The sequence below is a fragment of the Simochromis diagramma genome, unplaced genomic scaffold, assembly GCF_900408965.1.
Source record: "Simochromis diagramma unplaced genomic scaffold, fSimDia1.1 OVJJ01000361.1, whole genome shotgun sequence".
NCBI lineage: Eukaryota > Metazoa > Chordata > Actinopteri > Cichliformes > Cichlidae > Simochromis > Simochromis diagramma.
The window spans coordinates 5,197,436-5,219,002 of record NW_024386860.1 but is presented as its reverse complement, the minus strand read 5'-3'; the positions used below and the strand labels follow the sequence as shown (position 1 = coordinate 5,219,002).

The following is a 21,567-nucleotide window of genomic DNA, read 5'->3' as shown; positions in this document are numbered from 1 at the left end:
AAAAAAATACGCGTCTGATGCAATGATGTGGCCCAGGTTCAACATGGAGCCAAGATGAGATGCTGGCCCTGCACTCCAAAGCGGTGCATAACACACTGATGAGACACATACGAGCTCAGAGCCACGGGGCCGAGAGCGTGCAGAGCTGACTTATAGTGATGCGGACTGCGGTGCATTTGTTAACAGAGTACGCTACACACATCACCCTGCCTGCATAGGCTGCACGGTGGAAAATGGACGCCTAGCATCGAGAGACCAGTACAGAGAAAACTCAGCGGACTGGGACACGAATGACACACCGAGACTCGCATTCGCACACGCTGAAATAACTCTCCATCCTCGGGGAAGCGGCCGATCATGTCAGCGAACGCAGCAGATATTTTAGTCTCCACAGCTGCGGCGTGAATGCAGGCAGAGCTTAAAAACGAGCTATTAAAATGATCATTTGCATAATAGACGTTGCGGTCGCTAATTATAGGCCCGCGCAAAATAGGTGGGAATATTATCATTCAGCATTTAATCAGAGAGAGAGAGGGAGATGGAGAGGAGTGGTGGAAGTCTGAGAAATATTATTATTCTTTTCTGGAATTACGATATCAACACTGTCAGTAGTGTGTTAAGTTGCAGGCAACGTGAAACAAATCAATGTGCTATGAAAATGAGCCTGGATGAACTGTCATTCATTAAGCTGCAAAGTCAAAACAACAGTGTCTCAATGCAATTATAATCATTTTAAAGAAGCTTACGGCGGTCTTACCTGCAGGCTCTCTCTCTCTCTCTCTCTTTTTTAAATTTCCGAGCTTCGCAGCGCCTTGCACTCCCAGAGAGAGAAGGGGATGGAGGGAACAGGAGAGAGGAGGTGGACGGCGCTAAATAACGGGTCTATCGAGGCAACAAAATAAATAATTAAATCGAAAGGGGTGATTAAAAATCATGAATTTAGGAGCAAAAAGAAAAAAAAAGAGTGAAGTCTCAGGTCCCGGCTAAATTTAAGTCTGAGATGGAAAATGGTTCAGTGTGTATATATTAAAAAAAGGCTAGTACAAAACACGTCACTGAACACGGATTTGTCTACAGTGGATGTGGCCGCTGCTTGTGTGTACTCGGGGAGAATGCGTCTCCCCCTCCCCTCCGGTTGGATGAGCGCTCGCCCGCCTGTCTGCTCCTCCATCGATTTCTTCCACACTGCGCGCGGCGCGAGCAACTTGTCGCATCACACTAAAACTCCACGCTAAATGTGAATGAGGTTGGATCGTCGACACAAGATGAAATCTCCCACAGTAGCCTATGTTGTGCTACGAGATCACTACGAAGGCATGACCCCCCTCACCCCCCTCTTATATTGAGGGAATTGGTCTGGATGTGCTTATTGGAGCGTGTGCCACACGCTCATGGTTGCGCGCTCGTAAGTAGCCTATTATGACCAGCTCGTAAGTGCGCGAGCGTTATTGATGTCGATATTTCTTTTTTCCTTTGCTGGAGAGCGACTTGATGGAGCGCCAGTGGGACACTTTTCCTCTGTAGTGATGATGCTGATGATGAGGGCCGCGCTGGTAGTTCTGGGAAATGGAGCACAAGCGCAGCCCTGCAGAGAGAGGGAGAGAGGAGGAGGGGGAGGAGTAAGAGAGAGAGAGAGAGAGGGGGGGGGGGTTATAAGACGGAATCAAACATCCACAGGTTAATATCAGTGTATCAGCAAAAACGGAAATTCAGCAGTAGCGCTGTAATATTAGTGGTAAAATGATCAAATCATCTGGGGAAATTACACAGCTGGTGTGGGATCTCACTGCTGATGGTATAGATCGGATTATTTCACGCGCAGATCTATAAAAATGAAGCCAGAGCTGCTGACCTCACGCAGCATTTAGTGCGCATAAAACAGAGTGAGCGAACAATGACCTTCAATAGCTTTAAAATGGCTTTACTGCCTAGTTCAACCTTTCCCCCCCCTCTCTCTCTCTCTCTCTCTCTCTCTCTCTCTCACACACACACACACACACACACACACACACACACACACACACACACACACACACACACACACACACACACACACACACAGAGGGGAAGAGGCAGAACCTAATACAGACTGACAGGTCTTTCATGCAGTAATGGTGATGGTGAAAAGAGAGATCCACTCAACACACACACACACACACATGAAACTCTGTATGTACACACACAAACAAAAGGCAGGGGAAAACAGAAGTCAACACACGCTCACGGTGTAAAGTACACTATTGCAGAAAAGTGTCCAAACAAGCACAGGCCACGGTTTAATCTCACTTGTTTGCAGCTACAGTCGGGCTTCATTCATCAGGAGAGGCGCTGGCACACAGGAAACCCTCAGTCCAGATGATCACACAGCAGAGTTTACACATTGTTTTAGTTGTATTGACTGTGGATGTTTGACTTTCTGATGTCAAACCAGGCATGCTGCACCTCATATGCATCTATGCACATGTTTAGCATCTTGCGCTTCATTTTTAATTAATAATGGTTTCAGTCAGAAATATGTGTGTTAACTTTTTTTTCTAAAGATTGATATGAGTTACAGCTTGGTCATAAACCACAACGAGGCTGTTGCACTGTAAGTATTATTAGTTCACCTACACGACACCCTCCTTTTTTGTACTTCCTTTGTGACCTTCACCAAAAACTGGCATTTCTGTCTTACTGTGTCACACTTTTAAAAGACACAGTGTTCAGCACAGACATCCCTGCTTTTGGAGACAGGAATAAGTAAAAATAATTTTTTATATCTCTCACTGTTAATTCTTATCCTTTTTTTCAAGTCTCACTGTGATAAACACAAGTACACATGCCAGCAAATGCAGCCACACACACACATACACGCACACACACACACACACACACACACACACACGCACCCATACAACACTCTGATCAATTGTTGCCCTCAGGCTGTGCTGGCGTGCTATGACTGAGGAGGGAGTCTAGTTAACACCCAGTGATTCATTGCAGTACAGCATCCATCCACTTGCAGGTTCCCTCAATCAAAGAGAGCAGCCAGAAGCCAGGACAATGTCTAATCACATGACTACAATATTGTAGTAGTAGTAGTAGTGCTATAATATATAAAATAATTAAAATGAAATGGCAACATTTCGAACATCTAACAACAGAGGTGCAAACAGAGCACAATCAACCCACATTAAAAGTTTTGTACAAAAGTGATGTACAGCAGAGCAAAGTGAGTATCAGAGACCAACTTTTTAAAAGCAGTGACTTTCTGCTGCATCATATAGCACCAGATTAGACAGCATTAGTATCTTTGAAACACTAAAAAAGGATTCTTTTGCCCATTTTTTATTTTAGAAAGCTGGTAATGTGGAAGAAGATCAGGCTGTTCCGCAGAAGCAAGCACAGCTACATTCTTTTATATAACCATGAGGCAAACGAATCATGAGGCTAGGGATAGAGATGGAAAAACAAAGAGTTGCAGAGATGAAAGGACTTTAGGAGTTATAAAAGTATTATTAAATACTTCTGAGAATTAAAAGGGAAAGTTATTTTCAGCTGCTCCAAAGTCATTTATTGAAGCAGACTTTAACTGACTGGAGAAAAAAACTTCAACAGCTACTGTTGAGGTGTGCCTGAGCAAGGCACTTGACCCCTTAACTGCAACAGCACAATCAACAAAGACAGCTGCAGGTACACTGGGTGTCATCTCAATTCCAATGTGTGCAAGTGCTTAAAGAAAAAAACAGGGGAGTGTATAACCCTGCATGTAGGTGAAACATGACATCACAATGATCTCACTTTATACTTGTGAGCTGTGAGCTATAATTTTCATCCCACTCATGCAGTGAAGGACATCAGTGTGTTTCCCTCTCTCCAGCATCACAGTGATCTTTATAATGAGCCCATATACACTATTATTATAGGGATGTCTCGCTGTGAGAGATGCACCTTAAAACAAACAGCAAATGCGTCTATTATAGAGGAAAGAATTATGTTTCTGATGTGCAGGTTCTTCTTGCCTTGCTCTGGGTTTTGTGATACTGCATCATTTAACAAGCGTTCAACTTCTAGAGCAGGGATGTCAAACTCATTGTACATCATGGGCCGGACCAGTGAAACACCCCTTTCTGTCAGTGTGAAGAAGTTTAACTATGCCTTTAATCGCTATCTTGATATAAGAAAAAGAAGTGCACTTTCAACAACGTGTCTCAATTCTTCTACGTGATGAAGAAATGATGCTGCAGTAAATGAAAGAAATTGGTCAGCATGACTCTTTGTGCTAAAATTGTCAGAAATAAATCTGTAAAATTACTGAAAAAGTTCTAGTAGCTCATTTCCCACTGTCCTGTAATTATAAAACAGTTGTTGTTGTTGTTTTTTACTGTGGATCCAATGTAAAAAACAAAAAACAAAACAGACATTTCTTTAGTAAGTGGAAAAGTGTAAACTTTTCTGTCACTTAAATGTTTATCTATTAGTGTTTTATGAATAGCCAAGGGGAAGGAAAAGTTGTAAAACTTATGAAAGCACAGTTAAAAATCCAAAATGTGTATCCTTCTTCACAACTGGACTCTTTTCTGGGAAGATTCTGGCCCCCGGGCCTTATTTTGGACACCCCTGTTCTAGACCGTCTGAGAAAGCACCTCACTACATTTCAAAACCACCACAAAATAATCATGTGTGGCTACAAACATCCTACAGAAGAGCCTCCTATGTCTGCTGGTACAGTGAATCCATCCCAGAGAGAGATGCTGAAGTCTCTTTATCCGTAGTTTATTAACAGAAAATTAATCTGCAACTATTAAAATCTATAAATCATGTTAATTATTACTGAAAAAAAATCTGCATCATTATGTGAGGATTTTATGTTCCCTGCCTGAGAGCAAGCTGAATATGTTGAAAACTCTGGAACTGCAATGAAAAATTATAACAAATTTTTAATCGTCATTTGTCGGCATTTCATAGACACAGGGATCACTCAGAGACTCATCAACACACAGAAAGAGATCAACATTATATTTTTTAGTTTTTCACATTATTTCAGATATTCTAAAAACTTTGTACTAATGCTATCACAAATGCCTGCCAAACAATGCTGCAATAATAAAATGTTAAATAAAATGTTGCCTTTAATGGTGTGTGCCGCTGTTCATTAAGCAGCAAGTAAAAATGCAATTAATACTTAGTTGTGACTTTTTCCAGATTGACATTTACAGCTACAAAGCTTTTAAAATCTTTCTAATCAGTCTTTAAAGTTATGTGTCACTCCTGATTTGTATCGTTCACAAACACTCGTCTCATCATCGTCATACATTCCTTACATGAGTGTAACTTTGTCATCTGTGCTGCACCAGCCATAGACACACAGTGGAGGTCAGGGAAGCAGGAAGAGTGCATTAAAGTAGTGAACCAGACCCATGGCTGATACCGGGGTCAGTGCAGGACAGTGGCCAGTAGAGGGCATCAGCCGCCTGTATCATTGTTGGGTGGTTCCTCCTTCAAACCAGCATGCCTGCATCCCGAGGGCGTGTTGTTGACTGTGGTGCGCCTGTTGCAGAGTCTTCCTCCAAAGCAGAATGAGTCAGACCTTTCATTGATGTAATTTGTGCCAAAGCTTCATTTACAGTTTACTACAGACACCCTCGTGAGCAGTTATATACAGCAAGTTAGAAATTTGTATCTTATACAAAGATGTAAAACAGTAAGTTGATTTCTCCTGACGATGTTTCATTGCATCATCAATTTCTGTGTTTTTTTTTTATTTTCACACGATATTCATACACAGTTTTCTCAATTCAGCATTACTTAACTTCTTTTTAAAACTATTTTTAATTCATGATATTGATCACTCTAACTTGACAGTGTGAGTTGTGAAACTGAATTGATGATTTACTAAATTCAGAGAAGACAATAGAATATTTAACTGCATTTGCCATTTGGTAAAAATGTACATAGTTCATGTATCGGCATAGTATATGTATGTTTAAAAAAAAAAGCTATGTGCATTCTCTCTTTGTGAAGAGTGTTTTGCATTGTACATTTCCAAGTGCATACAAATTTCCTGCAGCACTGCAGTATCTCCGTATTATACCGCAGCCCCACGCTCTGCCTGCCTCACTCTCCCTCGCTGGTATCTCCTCTGTAACTCAGCTTAACCTTCTATGTCTTTCTAGGAATCACTTTTTCCTCCCATTTATTTCTCCCTTCTTCCATGTTTTGTCCTATTTGTTTCTCTCAGTCCACAGTTTTTGTTAAAGCTTCCCGTTCAATCTCCAAAACTGCCTTTGATCTCAGTTCATATTTGCTCCAAAACTAACATTTGAAAATATATTTGGTCTCCTTCCACTTCCTCTGACATGATCTGCAATTCAAGCTCAACATTTACTGTCATCACATATAAATGTACATGATTATGAAGAGTCTACTTTCCTTCCTGAAGCTCCTTATTCCTAACAGGGGGAAGCGCTCATGTGCACGTGTGTGTGATAATGAGGGGGAGGTACGGGTGATGGAGGCATGGCCATTGGAAGAGCCTGGCCCTGGGGATGTGAGGAGTGAGACCTGGGCAGGGTGTGTGTGGAGGGATAACCGGTAGGCTGTGGGGGCATCTGGTAGCTTCCTGCGGAAGAAGAGCCAGAAGGTGGGCTGCCCGGACCAACCGCTTGGAGGTTGCTTTTTGATGGGGCTGGCGGAGTCTGGTTAAGCTGGATGGAGATGTCGCTGGAGGCCTCAGAGGTGCTGCGTCCACGTTTTGGTGGGGGCCAGGAGGAGTCTGGTTGGAGGAACTGGCCGCTATAGTCGCTGCTCTCAGACAAGCGGGGGCGGTAGAGCGCAGGGTGGGGGCGGTACATCTCTTCTTCTGCATAACGTTTCATGAACAGATAGACTGACATCACACCGGCCCCCTAAAGAGATGAGCGAGATTAGATTATATGTGACAGTGCGTATTTTGTTCAGAGACAACATTTCAAAGAAACAGTAACGAGTAGGTGTGTGGGATGTGATTATAAATGACTAATAAAAGGAGACATGAAGAAGAATGTATAAAATAAATTTAAAGGTAAAACAATAGCCAACAAGGCTAGGAGGAAGCAAGGAGAAAAGAAAAGACGAGGAAAAAATCGGAGGAGACAGTTAGTTTACACTGAATCAGCCACTGCAGCACATTAAGAGCAGGGCCACTGATGACAGGAGAGAGGAAGCTGCAGGAGGGGGAGGAAGAAGGAGAGAAGGAAGGGATATGTGAAGATGAGGACTCACATGAAACTGCACCATGCACGAATTCACACATGAGCACAGCTGTACAGAAACCCTGCTGTTCTGCATCATAACCACTGATACCTCACATTACCTTCAGAATACAGATCATCACACTCAGCAGGGAGTACCTGCACCATACAAACTGTGTTGCACGTGTGCAATCAGACACTCAAGCACACACTATAGCCCCTGTCAGACATCTCTCATATATTACAGCATCAGCTTCATGGTCACTTTTTCTTAATGCTGGCTTGTCAATTTTTAAGCAGCACAAGTTTGAACTACCTCCAGTCACATTACAGGAAAGCAGGCACAATATTATAACTTCACGTGTGTCTTCTGTTACTTTGTGAGCTGTTAAACTCTCACCCTAACATGGGGACATTTGGCATGATGCATTTTTGCTATTCTAAATCCACAAGAGACAGGAAAAGTCTTTCTCTTGAAGCCTGTGTGCCAGCAGTGTATCGCAGCTTTCTCTCAGCTGCAGAGATCCTGCTCTTAGTTACACTAGTGGAAACAACAACAAAGTGTTGATAGGACACTTTAAATTGTTGTGTTCAAAAGTGTTGTTATACTTCACAACAGTCAATACTGGCAATGTTTTTCGACAGATGTGAAGCAAACGTAATTGATTAGTGTAGGTGTGTTTCTAGGATATATATATTTTTAAGAGGAATGGTACAATAAGAACCAAGAAGGAGTCATAGAGACTATGGGAAAACATAAATGTCTTTCAAAAATAAGGATTGTGTTGAAAATTTGGTTAGAAGTGATCTTCGAGTCTGTTGTGTCCTGATACACTTTTTTCAATCCTCTTAATATTTTTCTATCTAACATTCACACTCTGATGGATGCATTTGGCCCAACGATAGTTGGCATGCAGATTGGAATCGAACCACCAACCTTCCAATTACTAGGTAACCTGCTTCACCACCTGAGCTACAGCCACCCAAATTTCTACAGTGCATTAGAGTACAATGCAACTTAAGCACTTTATCTGCTTTATCCAGAATCTTAGAACTGTAGTACCATGAGGAAACCAATGAAGAGACAGGGAGGACATGCAAACTCCACACAGGGAGTCCCCCGCCCACCACAAGATTCAAACCAACATCTGCTGTGAGGCTGACAGACCTAACCCCTGCACCACCAGCACAATATGTAATATAGACACAATATATTACTAACAACAGAACTGATAATGGTCGAGGTTTGGAAATAATCACTGTGCGGCTTAAAGGGTAAACTATAAAAACTACATTTTGCTTGCTTTCAGCACATTATTTGCTCGTCTTCCATCACACACATATGAACATGAGTGACATCCCATTCTTAATCCATACGGTTTAATATGATGTTGGCCCGCGCTTTGAAGCTATAACAGCTTCTTCTCTTCTGGGAATGCTTTCCACAAGGTTTAGGAGTGTGTTTACAGAACTTTTTGACAATTCTTTCAGAAGGGCATTTGTGACATCAGACACTAACGTTGGATGAGAAGGCCTCGCTCAAGTTTCCCTTCTAATTCATCCCAAAGATGTTCTGTCGGGTTAAGGTCAGGGCTAATCCACGTCTTTATGGACCTTCCTTTATGCACTGGTGCTCAGTCATGTTTGAACAGGACCGTTCCGAAAGTGTTCCCACAATGTTGGGAGCATGAAATTGTCTAAAATGTCTTTGTATGCTGAAGCATTAAGATTTCCTATCACTGGAAATAAGGGGCTGAGCCCAGACCTGAACAACAACCCCACACTAGAATCCCCCATAATCCCCTATACTCAAAAACTACTGGTCTCCTGGCAACTGCCAAACCCAGACTCGTCCATCAGATTGCCAGATGGAGAAGAGAAGATTCGTCACTCCAGAGAACACATCTCCACTGCTCTATAGTCCAGTGACAGCGTGCTTTACACCGCTGCACGTGACGCTTTACTTTGTGGTTGGTGATGTAAGGCTTGGATGCAGCTGGGTGTCCATAAAAACCCATTCCATGAAGCTCTCTATGCACTGTTCTCGAGCTAATCTAAAAGCATCAGCATCTGCTGACCCTGCTTTGTGATTTTACGTGGCTTATCACTTCATAGTTAAAATGCTGTCAGTCCCACTCACTTCCACTTTGTTATAAAACCACTAACAGCTGACCGTTAGCCACGAGGAAATTTCACGCTCGCACTTGTAAAGGTGGCATGGAAGTGGCCACAGGTGTACAAAGGAAAGAACACCTGAATTCATTGATTTGGATGGGTGAGTGAATACTTTTGGCAATATAGTGCTTTTGCACACTCTGATACTCTGAGGCAGACACCTAACACAGGAATGGGAATCTGGAGATGCCCCTGATGCAGTGGGAATATTTTAATGAAGCAGTGAGGAAAATATTGTATAAGCGAACCATGTCTGAATGACAAAATGCTGTGCTTTAACAAAAAGATGAAGCAGCTTCACGTTTTCATGTCTGAAAAGGGCTTCTCACTCTCTTTCCCAAATTTTCTAACTAGCACACACAGAGCCTCGACTGACCTCTTTGAGTAAGAAGGAAGAGGCAGCGAAGGCAAAGGACCAGCCGTAGTGGTAATTGAAGAACTGCTCAGGCTCTCTGGGACGGTTCATCACCTCGTCATTAATACTGGAGATGTAGAGCACCAGCCCCACCACCAGACTGAGGCCTGCACACAGCACATTAACAATGACACTGAGCGTAAGAAAGAAAGTCACATACAAAAGTGATCCAGACAGCCACACCAATGTGTGCAGAGTGAAAGAGAAAGAAGGGGAGGGGCCACGTCAGCTAATTAGCTTTCAAAATACTTACACTGATAGAGAAATGGAAAAGACACCAGAGAGACAGACGAGAAATTTCATATCAGTTATTCACAAAGACCTTTGAACATTTTTCCTTTTACAATGAAAACAGTCTTTTTAAAAAATAAAATTCTTTTTGCAAAAAATAAAATAAAAAGAAATAAAATAGAGCATACTGTCACTGTGGATTACTTTCAGCGGCAAATGATTTTAACATGCAGTTAACATGTAACTAGGTTCAGGATTCAAAAGCACTTTTGTGACAATTTGATTTAAAAAGGATATATCAGGATATATCAACGTAACCTGTCACACCACCTTTGAGTTTTTCCAGGTTTAACCATAACACCAGTGTTTCTATAACCAAGTGCTTAACACACCTTTAACCACCTCAAACATAATCCTGTAAAAAAATTTCAAATCCTTTAGTTGCTATGATGTGAGGATTGCAACACATTACAAGGAAAGCCACATTCTTTTTCATATATGAGTGGATGAATGAACATGCTGGCATACTGTATGTCATTCATATCCTCATCAGGCAAATAAATAAATACATAATAATAAATCTTCATTATAAAAATGTCTTATTATGTTAGCACAACTTAATTAATAACTTAATTCACTAAGACAGACTGGCAGCATGTCAGGGTGTGAAAGGTGGGAAAATGAATTACTGGGAGGAAAATTATAATTTAAGTCTTATAAGGTTCTCTTATAATGTCTGCCGTTTCTGATTAGGTGTATGTAAGGATATTTCTCTTTATTAAACAGTTAACAGTTACTTGCTATTTATCTTAAGGCAGAAGAAGAAGAAACCCTGAAAAAAAAAACACTTAAAATGTAACAAAAGAAAGAGAATAATTCTGCTTCTCTAACATAACATGCTAATTAAAGTCATGCAGTCAGAACTGATGCAGCATGCTGTGAAAACTTGAATATGTTATAGTGAAAAATTCAGTATATTCACTGTACTGGAAACAGAAGTGCCTTTCAAAAGTGAACGGATGATCTGGAATCAGCCAGAAGCATCCCATACAACATTTAAACCTCTCTTTTCCAGGAACACTTACCTGCCCTCCACCTTACTTTGGCTATGTTAAAATTATGAGATGCAACATATGGCCAACATCACAGAATCAATATTCAAAGACAGCATCATGCTGTAAGCAGCGAATATGAATATTTCACCGCAACATTCAAGTGCACTACAGGGCTGTCAAGTGCTTATGCCCTCTACGTGAATGGCCTGGTTTCGTTGTTGACTTAAATTTGAAACGCGTGGGAAATGCAGAAACCGTGCTGCTGTCAATCCTGCAGCAGAAGTACATCTTTATCTGAGTTAATGCCTGAAAATCCAGAGGAACACACAGGCACGTGCACAGTCAGAGGCAGAAAAAGAAGAAGTGTTGAGTGTGAGACAAAGGGGAAGCAAACATGAAGGTAAATGGTGCAAGGAGGCGTGCATACGCAGCTCATCTGTGGTGTGTTTGTTGGGGGAAGAGATAAACAGAAAAAGAGAGGGAGGGAAAGCGAGTAACAGAGAGAGCGGGAGAGCCTCTAACCAAGATTAAACATCTGTGGCCCCATGCTGTTTTTTTATTTCCTGCGCTGAATATGTTATGTTAACCAGAACAGGGTGCCATTGCACCCAGCCTGCCAATACAAACTACAATATTTACCAGACTACTGCGTCAGGGATGCCAATGGAACATCCTTCCGCACACACCACTGCAGCAACAATGACTCAGAAATAATATCCTTTGAATGAAGGGGTGAGGAAAGGAATAGGAGGAAGGAGAGGGGCTGGGGAGGGAGGGTTGAGAGGGGTGTGTAGTAGGGAAGGCAGGAGGAAGGCACAGAGAGGCTTAGTGCAGCAGAGTATGTAAGCAATTTGATACACTTGCACTTTATTATCACCCTATTATCAAAATAAGGCATAAAGTAAAACACTGTGACACTCCAGCAGAGGCTATAAACATTATGTAACCTTCATTACATAACATTTATTACCTCATATAATCTGAAATGGCATGTCGAAGTCGTCATATCAGACTCTGCGTGATATTCCTCTGAGCTCTGCGGTCACGCTTCCTCCTCAAAAGTGTGTGTTAGGAGAAAGAACCGCCAGAGAACACAAGCTCCAATGTGGCCACTGACGATCAGGCTGAGCACCAGAAACGGGAGCATTACCGCCATCTGCTGTTCAACAAGACCGGCTGCACTAATGAAGAAAATGCTGCTGAAAAACCTGCTTAAGCTGCTTAAGAAATATTCAAAGGTTTTTGCAATTTTTTTTAACACTCTTTTAAAAATATGCCACTAAAATATGGAGGAAGAGCTACTCCTAATTAACAAGTTAATAAAGTTTATACGAGACAAAGTCAAACGAAAAACCCAGCGGGAACATTCAAAGCAAATCCATTGACCTTTTCTATTGACACTCCCCACACCTGCATCACAGACCAGAAATAGAGCTGTGATGGAGTGTCTGCATGTGTGACACAGGACACACCAGGACGCTGTAATCAATCACAGAGTGAGGGAGCAGTAACAGCAGGACATGAGTAATGGGTCCCACCTGAGAGGATGAAGAAGATGCCGGACACAAAGGCCAGGATGGTGCGCTGAGGTCGGATGTGTCCGATGTTACTGATGACGAAGGCAGTGAAGACAAAGAGCAGCGACACCATCGGGAAGGGCGTGGCCGTACGCACCATCTCTGGAGGAAGGAGAGGTCACAGTGTTAAATGCACGTTTTAGGATGTGACCTTAAACTGGGGAGAGAGGAGATGATAATCTTGGCCTTAAAAGAGTTAAATTACATCATTTTTTATGTCTTGCATGTTTCATAAGACTTATGTCTCATCCTAGATGAATTGAGCATGAATCGAATAAACTTTTTTTTTTTTTTTTTTACGATGGGGTCACGTCTACGAGGAAAGTCCTATAAAACTTGTAAAACACAAACATTTCCACTTGGAGACAACAGGGATTTGTCATTCCCCCCCCCTCTAATTCCTTGTAATTTTCTTCTTTCTGACTTCTGACAACAATATATAAATAAATGGCTTTACAGCAATTGCAGATATACAAAAATATAATCACTCACTCTCTACAACCCAGACAGACCACTCAGGTCATCAGGTTCAAATCTTTTACATGTTTTCAGAGTCAGATCTCAGTCCACAAAGGGTGCTTTCAGTTAGTGTGGATACATTGTCTGTGCATACATTCAAAAACAGACTCAAAAACCTTTTATTAACACAGTCCTACACTTAATACGTGCTATATAAATAAAATTTTCATTGTCATTATGAGATGAAAAAGATAATATAGGATATAATAAAATAATGTAGTGAAATATCTAATAGATTATGGAGTTAAATCACTGAATTTACTAATTCATTGGTAATCTACTGCAATCTGAAGGGTTTAACACAAAATATATTATACCTCATGCAAAGTCTTTACCATGAAAAAATAAAACCTTTGAATCACTGGATGAATATTTTTTCTAAATTCAACATCTTTGGATTTCTTTTTCTCAAACTTGTCAACTTACAGAACCTGCTGATGAATTTTAACACTGATGAACCTCTGCACTCAAACATCAGTACCCTCAAACAGTCAGCAGGGGGACACCGCCGCAGGCTCTCACACAGTAGATGAAGTGTAATGCTGCTGCTGTGTTTTACTCACTCAGGATGTTCGCAGTGTTTTCAGTGGTGATCTCTATATCGGGCTCGGTGAAATACTCTGACGCAACACATCTCCCATTTTCTGATCCTGTGAGCAACCACAAAAGGTGGAAAATGTTGGGGTTGGTCAAGGATCAAAGTCAGTGGTGCATGAAGAAACACACTAAAATCAAAAGAGCACGTGGGTCTCTGCAGTCCTGCTCACAGGTAACGATCATGTTTTGTGACAGCTATGATTCCAAAGGCCGGAAGGTTGCTATCTGTCTTTTCTCTGATTTCTGCTCTCTCACTCTGCTGCTCTTTCTGTGTGTTTGTCACTGCGTGATGATCAAATATGAATTCAGTCATTCTTTGCATATATGTATATACATGTGCTGTATCTTCCTACCAGCCACAAAGCAAACTCTCCAGAGGCCTGAATGGAGCGCCATCTTCACCTCCTGGCTCTGGTTCTGCTGTAGGATGATTCCCTCCACCATTATGAGCCAATAGTCCGTGGACACAGCCACCCCGACCAGCAACAGTCCGCAGGCGCCGAACACCGTGGACAGGATGGTTAACGCACGGCTGCTACACGTACTCATCTGGAAGGCAGGATGAGAGAGGCACATCAAAACTGCAGACAGAAATATAGGTAGATATGGAAGGGCTCACTAAGGGGAGGTCATTAGAGACGGGAAACTCTGAGACAGACATGTGACACGCTCACATGGGGAAAAAGAGCTACAGGCTATCCTCCTGTCCTGCCTTGTTATTGCTAAAGATGAGTTAGTGACACATTCACTGGCAACCAATCCTGTTTAAGGTTAGAGAGGAGCCAACAAAACGAATGATGAATTCACAAATAAAATTATGAAAGGACTAAAAAAAAAAAGAAGCAGAAAAACAGATACACAGATTAGGAAGGAGAGTTGAGGTCTTACGTGACTCACACATGGTCTTTCTGTGACTTAATTCTGGTTGACCGGGAAAGACTTGAACATGCTGTCTGTATAGATTCAAGAGTTTCTGTGTCTGTGTAGCCTCTGCTTAATTTGGAACCTTGTTCAGTGTCATCAGCTTCATAAGTAATGGAGGCATGCGAAACACAGAGAAGGCTGATGCTTACTGTAATTTGTTATAGCTATATTGTGAGGTTTATTACAATAATGAAGATGACTTGTCAGCCTGAGAGTGATTTGTATTCACTGCAGTGTTTGCAAAAGTGGAGGACATCAGGCTGACGTTCCTTTCACTTTTCAAAATCTTATACTTTCCCCCCTTTGCTTTTCCTGCTAAAAATCTCTTTAAATCCAGATGAAGGAAGAGAAGAGAGAACAGCTTTCAGGTACTATGATGCACAACATGCCTAACGAGCTTAATGAGCCTAATGAGCAGACTGTGAGTGTCTGCCAGACGGTCTTCACCCTGGTTTTTCCCTTACCTTATTAACACAGGTTTTTTGAGCTGCATAGTGTGTGGTGATCACCTGCAGACACTCCCACTAATTAATCATGGTGTTTGCATTTCTTTACACATTTCCCTATGTATGATCATATAATCTTTAAACATTCTTTAACACTCCTTAGAAAAATATGTTTCTCTAGCTTTAGACGCCTAATTAGGTCCAACTGTCAACATTTGAAATCACTTAGATGCTGGAGATGTGTCTGGAATGACTTGCATTTATCAGCAGCTGCACACTTTTTTAGTTTGTGGCTTTCACATTCTTGCAGTGTGTGCAGCAATTAAGGTGAAATAAATAAAACCTGACAGTGTAATAGAAGCATTAAATAAGCACTGCAATCTGACAGAAGCCACTAAAAACTACTTTAGTGTCCTAGTGCTTACTAAGGAAACATCATTTTTCAGGGCTGTGTTCATCGAAACCGTGGGCTAGAGGTAGAATAAGTAATCCATCCATCCATCCATCCATCCTCTTCTGCTTATCCAATTCAGTGTCGTGGGGCTGCCATTGTGGGAGAGGCAGGGTACACCCTGGACAGGTCACAGAAAACCATTCCACCTATTTATAATCACTAATTAACCCAACCCCACTAACTGCATGCTTTTGAACTGTGGAAGGAAGCCAGAGAGAACATGCGAACTCCACACAGAAAGGCCCTGGCCCAGATGGTGGATTTGAACCCAGTACCTTCTTGCTGTGAGGCAACAGTGCTAACCATTGCGCTCTAGAATTAAGTAGCCACTTTAAAATATAACCCTTAGCTTGCTTGAGACCAGAGTTGATTTTCACCACACCAGGGATGGTTTTTCACCCTTACCATCCATCCATCCATCCGCTTCCGCTTATCCTTTTCAGGGTCGCAGGGGGTGCTGGAGCCAATCCCAGCTGTCATAGGAAGAGAGGCGGGGTACACCCTGACAGGTCACCAGTCTGTCGCAGGGCTAACACACAAGGACAGACAACCATTCACACTCACACTCACACCTAGTGGCAATTTGGATTATCCAATTAACCTATCCCCACAAGCTGCATGTCTTTGGACGGTGGGAGGAAGCCGGAGTACCCGGAGGGAACCCACGCAAACACGGGGAGAACATGCAAACTCCACACAGAAAGACCCCGGCCTGATGGTGGAATTGAACTCAGGACCTTCTTGCGGTGCGGCAACAGTGCTAACCACCGTGCCACCGTGCTGCCCCTTTTTCGCCCTTACACCATCTAATTTTGGTAAACATGTAGCAACTCATTTGTGTAGGTTCTCAGTCATCCAGGTCATGGTAATCTAAGGAGCTTGGAAAGAAAGCAAAAGAACTTCTTTAAACAACAACTCAAGCTTCAACCTCTTGTTCTTTCAGTAGAGGACGGGAGTGGAATCATCCATGTTCTTCAGCTGATGTAACACGTTGCTTTAAGGTTTGAAAAATGTGCGCTTGAGCCTTTCCTCAGCATATCACTGCTGCTCTGAGCTCTTATTTGAACTCACACTACACTGTTTCACGGTCATTAATAAAAATCCCCACAGTTTCTTGCATCACCCCCTGTAAATCCTGACCCCCTTTTTGCTGCACAGAAACTGCAAATCAATTATTCACACCTATTAAACATACGACAATACATCTGCATAAAATAATGACTTAAAAAAGTAACGCTCAGGGTCGCAAATTAATTTAACAGCGTGGGCCATTTATCGTGCACCTCCGACGGCTGTGACAACAGAAACTTTAATGTCAAATAATGACTAAAACATGAGAACCACTTTATTATTCTGCTCTCTCTTTGTATGACAAACCTTTGAGTCTTTGAGAAGTCTGGTTACAAAAAAAAGTAGTCTACTGGGGAACAAACTCTTAAAGATTAAGCCTGGTCTCGTCTTATCTGGACACCCATTGTGAGAGATGTGACCACTATAGAAGTTCCCTCGGTTTCTATGCAGCAGCGGGGATGAATAGAGTTTCTTTTGTGCGCTAGGCACAATAATGATGTGTAAGAACAGAACTGGGTGATGGTAGAGGGTACACATTAGAGAAATAGTCTGAGAAATGACAAGTTTGGGCATCTGAAAGGCTGAAAGAAGCAGATGAAGTAAGGAGTGCGTTACTAATGGGGCAGACAGAAGTGAGGAACCACAACCACAAAAAGTCCAGTCAGACAAACACATGAAAGATGGAAAGCCACTGAGATTAAAAGGAAAACTTACAAGATACATAAAGGGCAGGATGCAAATTGGCACTGTCATCTGCCACACAAGGGAACAACTGAGGATTTGCATGGACTTAAGCTGCACATGAGTTTCCTGCTGCCCTGGTCTTAACTTTCCTTCTTTAACCGGGGGGTCTAAATCACACGGCAGGCCAATTTCAGCTCCCACTGCCACAGTAACAGTCGACTGGTGCTGAAAAGTTTAAGTTAAAGAGTTCAAGGCAGGGTCACCGTGAACTCAAAAACAACTCCGTGAAATGACACAGCATGATTGGAGGGATAGACCGATGAGGTATAAAGATAAGATCAGAGGGCACAGAGGAGTGGGCTCACGAAGAAATAATCACACTTCCCAACTTGTTGGAGGAAATGCCAGAGTGGTCAGAAACGAGTGTGAATCAAAGTGGAGTTGCAAAATTGCACAAACGAGTTGATGTGCCCGAGTGGCTCTCCTAGGCTTGTTCAGCACCACGGACAGCACCCTGTTTTCAGACTTGTTCAGCACCAAGGACAGCACCCTGTTTTTGAGCACAAAGTCATAGAAACACACTGAAATCCAAGAACAACAACAAAAATACGACCTGCTGGCTCGTAAGAGATTGGGATTAAAAATTAAAAGCACTGATTTATTGTGCCAGAAATCTTCTAAAGGGCTGCTGTGGCTTTTGAAGAAATAAGCACTCAGACTTAAGATTGGGTTTGAGTTTGAAAAAAAAGAGCAAAGGAGGAAAAAAAAATCAGTTTCCTGTTAGATTTGTGATAACAATCCCATTTTAGTGCTCTGACACAGCCCCTCAGCTCCTTCATCCTGAAAGTAATGAGCCAATTGAATTGGTTAGATAGGAGCCACAAGGGGGACAAAAGGTTTAATTCACTCCAATCTGTCACAATCTGCAGACTGGCATCACCTGTAAGCCTCTCAGGAAAGAGACACCAAGAAAGAAAGAGGCAGTGATGGAAAAGAGGAGAGGATGTGAAAGAAACAACCCAGCTTAAATAAAACGAAAGCAAAAGCAGCAGAAAGAAGAGAAGATGGGGACGAACTACGTGTGGAGAGATCTTTTAAAGACAGGCACAGAAGGAGTGTATCGAGAAGATATAGGTTAACACGAGAAAAGACCTTGGCCCAAAAAATGGAAGGAGTACTCGACATGGACGCGCACGACGGGAGTGCGCGTACCCCGAATTAAAAGGTGTGCACTGGTTGTCAGCCCTGGAGAAATCAATGAAACCACTCATTAGGAAATAAAAGACTTCACGGGAACTAAACGTGGATACCATGACTCAGTGGAAGGTTTTGCTCGTGGTTTCTGCGCAGACACACTCTGACAATCCACTCGCATCATTTCTTTCTCTTTTTTTCACGGTGCAAAGCGGATAGATAAACACTGCCACTATACTCTCACGTACCCGCAAAAGAACACCCTAGTACTGAGTGAGGCAGTCACACGAGCATCTATACGGGTTTGTTTAGCCCCCCACCCCCGCAGCTGTCACACGCACTCACACGCGGAGTTTTGAGATGATAAACACAGAGCAGGGAACATGTGAGCGACTCACGTTGAAAAACCGGAATGGGTAAAATAAATAGAGCTGCTCAACGACTTAGCTGTCAGGTAAGAACATTTTTTGCCCCCCACCACCACCACCACCTCGCGTGCGCTCTCACTGGAGCACGAGCGGCTATCTTTACGCTAACACGACTTGTGAATTCAGCTCTTTTTCACAGCTGTCACACAGGCACGTACATTTTAAGTCGGGTTAAAAAGACGAAACAAAACGGGGAGTCATGATTATAATTACTACGAAAAGACGCATAAATGCAGGTATTCAATGAGAGGGGGAAATACTCACCGTGCCACGAGAGTCGTGCGCACACGTCAGTAAGCCAAGAAACCTCACACCAGGGAGGCTTGCTGGGTTTTTGTCTCTCCTCTCCTCTCACTCTCTTCTCTCCTTTCTCCCCTTTCCTTCTTACTCTCTCTCTCTCTCCCTGTCTTCTTCTCTCCTCTGTGTGTTTTCCCTTAAGCCCCCTTACCCATCCTCTAAAATTCCTCACTCTCTCTTTCACTCCGTCTGTCCCAGGCACTGCGGTGGATCGGTTCAGGAAGCTACTTTGGTTACCAAAGAGACATACTGTAGCGGGAGCAGGGGGGTAAAAGTGTCGAAGGGAGAGAGAGTGAGAGAGAAAGAGAGAGAGTATATGTGAGTATGTGTGTGTGAGAGAGAGAGGTGGAGTGGAGCGATGTCAAACCGCAATATCGCACTTCACTGTATAAACTGTTGTATAGTAATACTCACTCATCCTTTTTAACATCAATGTTTCTGGGTGTGTTGTCACATTTAAAGAAAATAATATAGGCTTTTTTTTTTAATACTTGCATTTGTACTCACTCCGTAAAACTCTTTGAAACTGTCCCAGCAACCTTCACAGAAGCTGCCATGAGCATACAGTTTCTATAAATTACTTGATGTCACATCTTTTAAAATGATTTTAAGGGAATAAATAACGTCCATGTGGTAAACTTTGCAATAATTTCCTCACATGATGAACAGTAATATACAATATTATATATAACTATATAATAAATATAACGTTTTCCAGCCAAGAGAAGCTGAATGAAAAAAGTTGAGGACTCAGTAGTGAGTATCTTTAGGGATGGAAAGGGTGAAAAACTCCAAATTTCACACATTTGCTGTGTGGAGTTTTGAAAATAAACACAAACGATAGATTACGTACCCTCAGTATTGCACAGTAGATAACTAATGACTGAATAAGGACTTTCATTCAACCCCACAGCACTGATAAATAACAGAAAAACGTGTAGTAACCTCTCCTTCACTTTCTCCTCCTGTCCCCTCCTTCTTTGTCTCCTGTGGTCTGTGTCCCTTACTCTATTTTTAGCTGGCTGGTGGAGGATTCATATATTTTTAGCAACGATATCAATAGTCTACAGCACACTCTGACCTCAGGGCACGAGCGAGAACGAGAGTGAGAGATTAAGGGGGGCGAGAATAAGAGACTGAAGCGCGATAGGAGCGACGAAGGATAGAGATAGAAGCAGAGGAGGCAGTGGCAAAGGAGGGGGATGATATCGTGTCAGAGTGACAGTGAATGATGGACTGCACATACAACTCCAACCACTGAGCGCTGGTGGTTCAGTTACACCAAGGCTGATGCTGTCAGTGCTGGGGAAAAGATTGTGATGGAAGTTAAGAATCAGCTTTAGATGTACAAGAAACAGGCTGATGAGGAAAAGTGTCATTACGTGCTTTATTTTCTGTTTGACACTCTTCAGGTCTGCACTGCAGATTAGAAACATATCCCAGACTATTAAGAAGGTTTATCTCTCATTACAAACATATCTACCTCAGGTATATTCAGATTAAAGTCGCTTTAACGTAAGCAAGTATGAAGTATGGCTTTTTTAAAATAAAGAAATAAATCAACACAAAGATCAAGAAGGTTTTTTTTCATTAAAATATGCTTTTATATGATATAGTCCACTCAAAATTATACTCCTACATGTCCACTGCCTGAACACCATTAGCATAGAAAATACTGTATAAGTGTAAATCAGATCATAATACTGATGTAGAGGCCGGGAGAAGACAAGCTACACATATCAACAGCCAGCAACAGGAGTATTTCAAAGAGATACAAGCAACACAATAAATTTGGACAGGTGATTATTGAAGAATGATGTACAACGATGCAGTAAAGCATTTACAGTGCAGAACTGACAGAAAAGACAAACAGAGGGGAACAGAGATGAAGGGCAGATAGAGAAGGGAGGGAAGTAGACAGGGAGATGGGAAGTTGATGAGATTTTAATGTGAAGGTCAACTTGTTATAACTCAGATCTCCACAGGGATATTAGTCCCATCATGGTGATGCTGGAGGGGCCGGGGGGGGGGGGCTGCTTCAGAGGAGGAGGGCACGGAGGGAGATGCCTGAGAGGTGTTTTTGCTGGTTCAACAGCTACAGTAGCCCACTGAACAGAGGGGTCAGCATCTTCTCCGTGCGTGAGTGTGTTCACATGCCAGGGATTGCACTTTTGAGCGTGAGTATGTGTGAAAGTGCGGGGAGGAGGGGGGGGTGGAGGGAGCGTGACAGGGAGGCAGGCTCGTGGTGAAGACAAAGCGAGAGGCCGTGCGTGTTTGTTTGTCAGC

The 21,567-nt window shown here is 42.4% G+C and overlaps 2 protein-coding genes across 3 annotated transcripts in view; both read right to left on the bottom strand.

Moving 5' to 3' along the window:
* Positions 1–1,582, bottom strand: part of cacng8b (calcium channel, voltage-dependent, gamma subunit 8b) — a 30,850-nt gene extending 29,268 nt beyond the window's left edge. Inside the window, 1 exon segment of the mRNA XM_040029955.1 lies at positions 758–1,582. The gene's annotated coding sequence lies outside the window, so the exon portion shown is untranslated.
* Positions 1,583–2,048: 466 nt separating this feature from the next.
* On the bottom strand, positions 2,049–21,476 carry cacng7b (calcium channel, voltage-dependent, gamma subunit 7b). Of its 2 annotated transcripts, XM_040029957.1 has the most exons (6): positions 19,249–21,476; positions 14,137–14,332; positions 13,750–13,836; positions 12,629–12,769; positions 9,766–9,911; positions 2,049–6,890 (listed from the first exon to the last, which is right to left on the bottom strand). In XM_040029957.1, the coding sequence occupies exons 2-6, from the start codon at positions 14,330–14,332 to the stop codon at positions 6,435–6,437; spliced, it is 1,026 nt and encodes a 341-aa protein (XP_039885891.1). In that variant the 5' UTR covers positions 19,249–21,476; the 3' UTR covers positions 2,049–6,434. The 2 variants fall into 2 exon arrangements, with proteins under 2 accessions (XP_039885891.1, XP_039885890.1); XM_040029956.1 differs by lacking the exon at positions 19,249–21,476 and having other exon boundaries at positions 14,137–15,604.
* Positions 21,477–21,567: the final 91 nt, after the last annotated feature.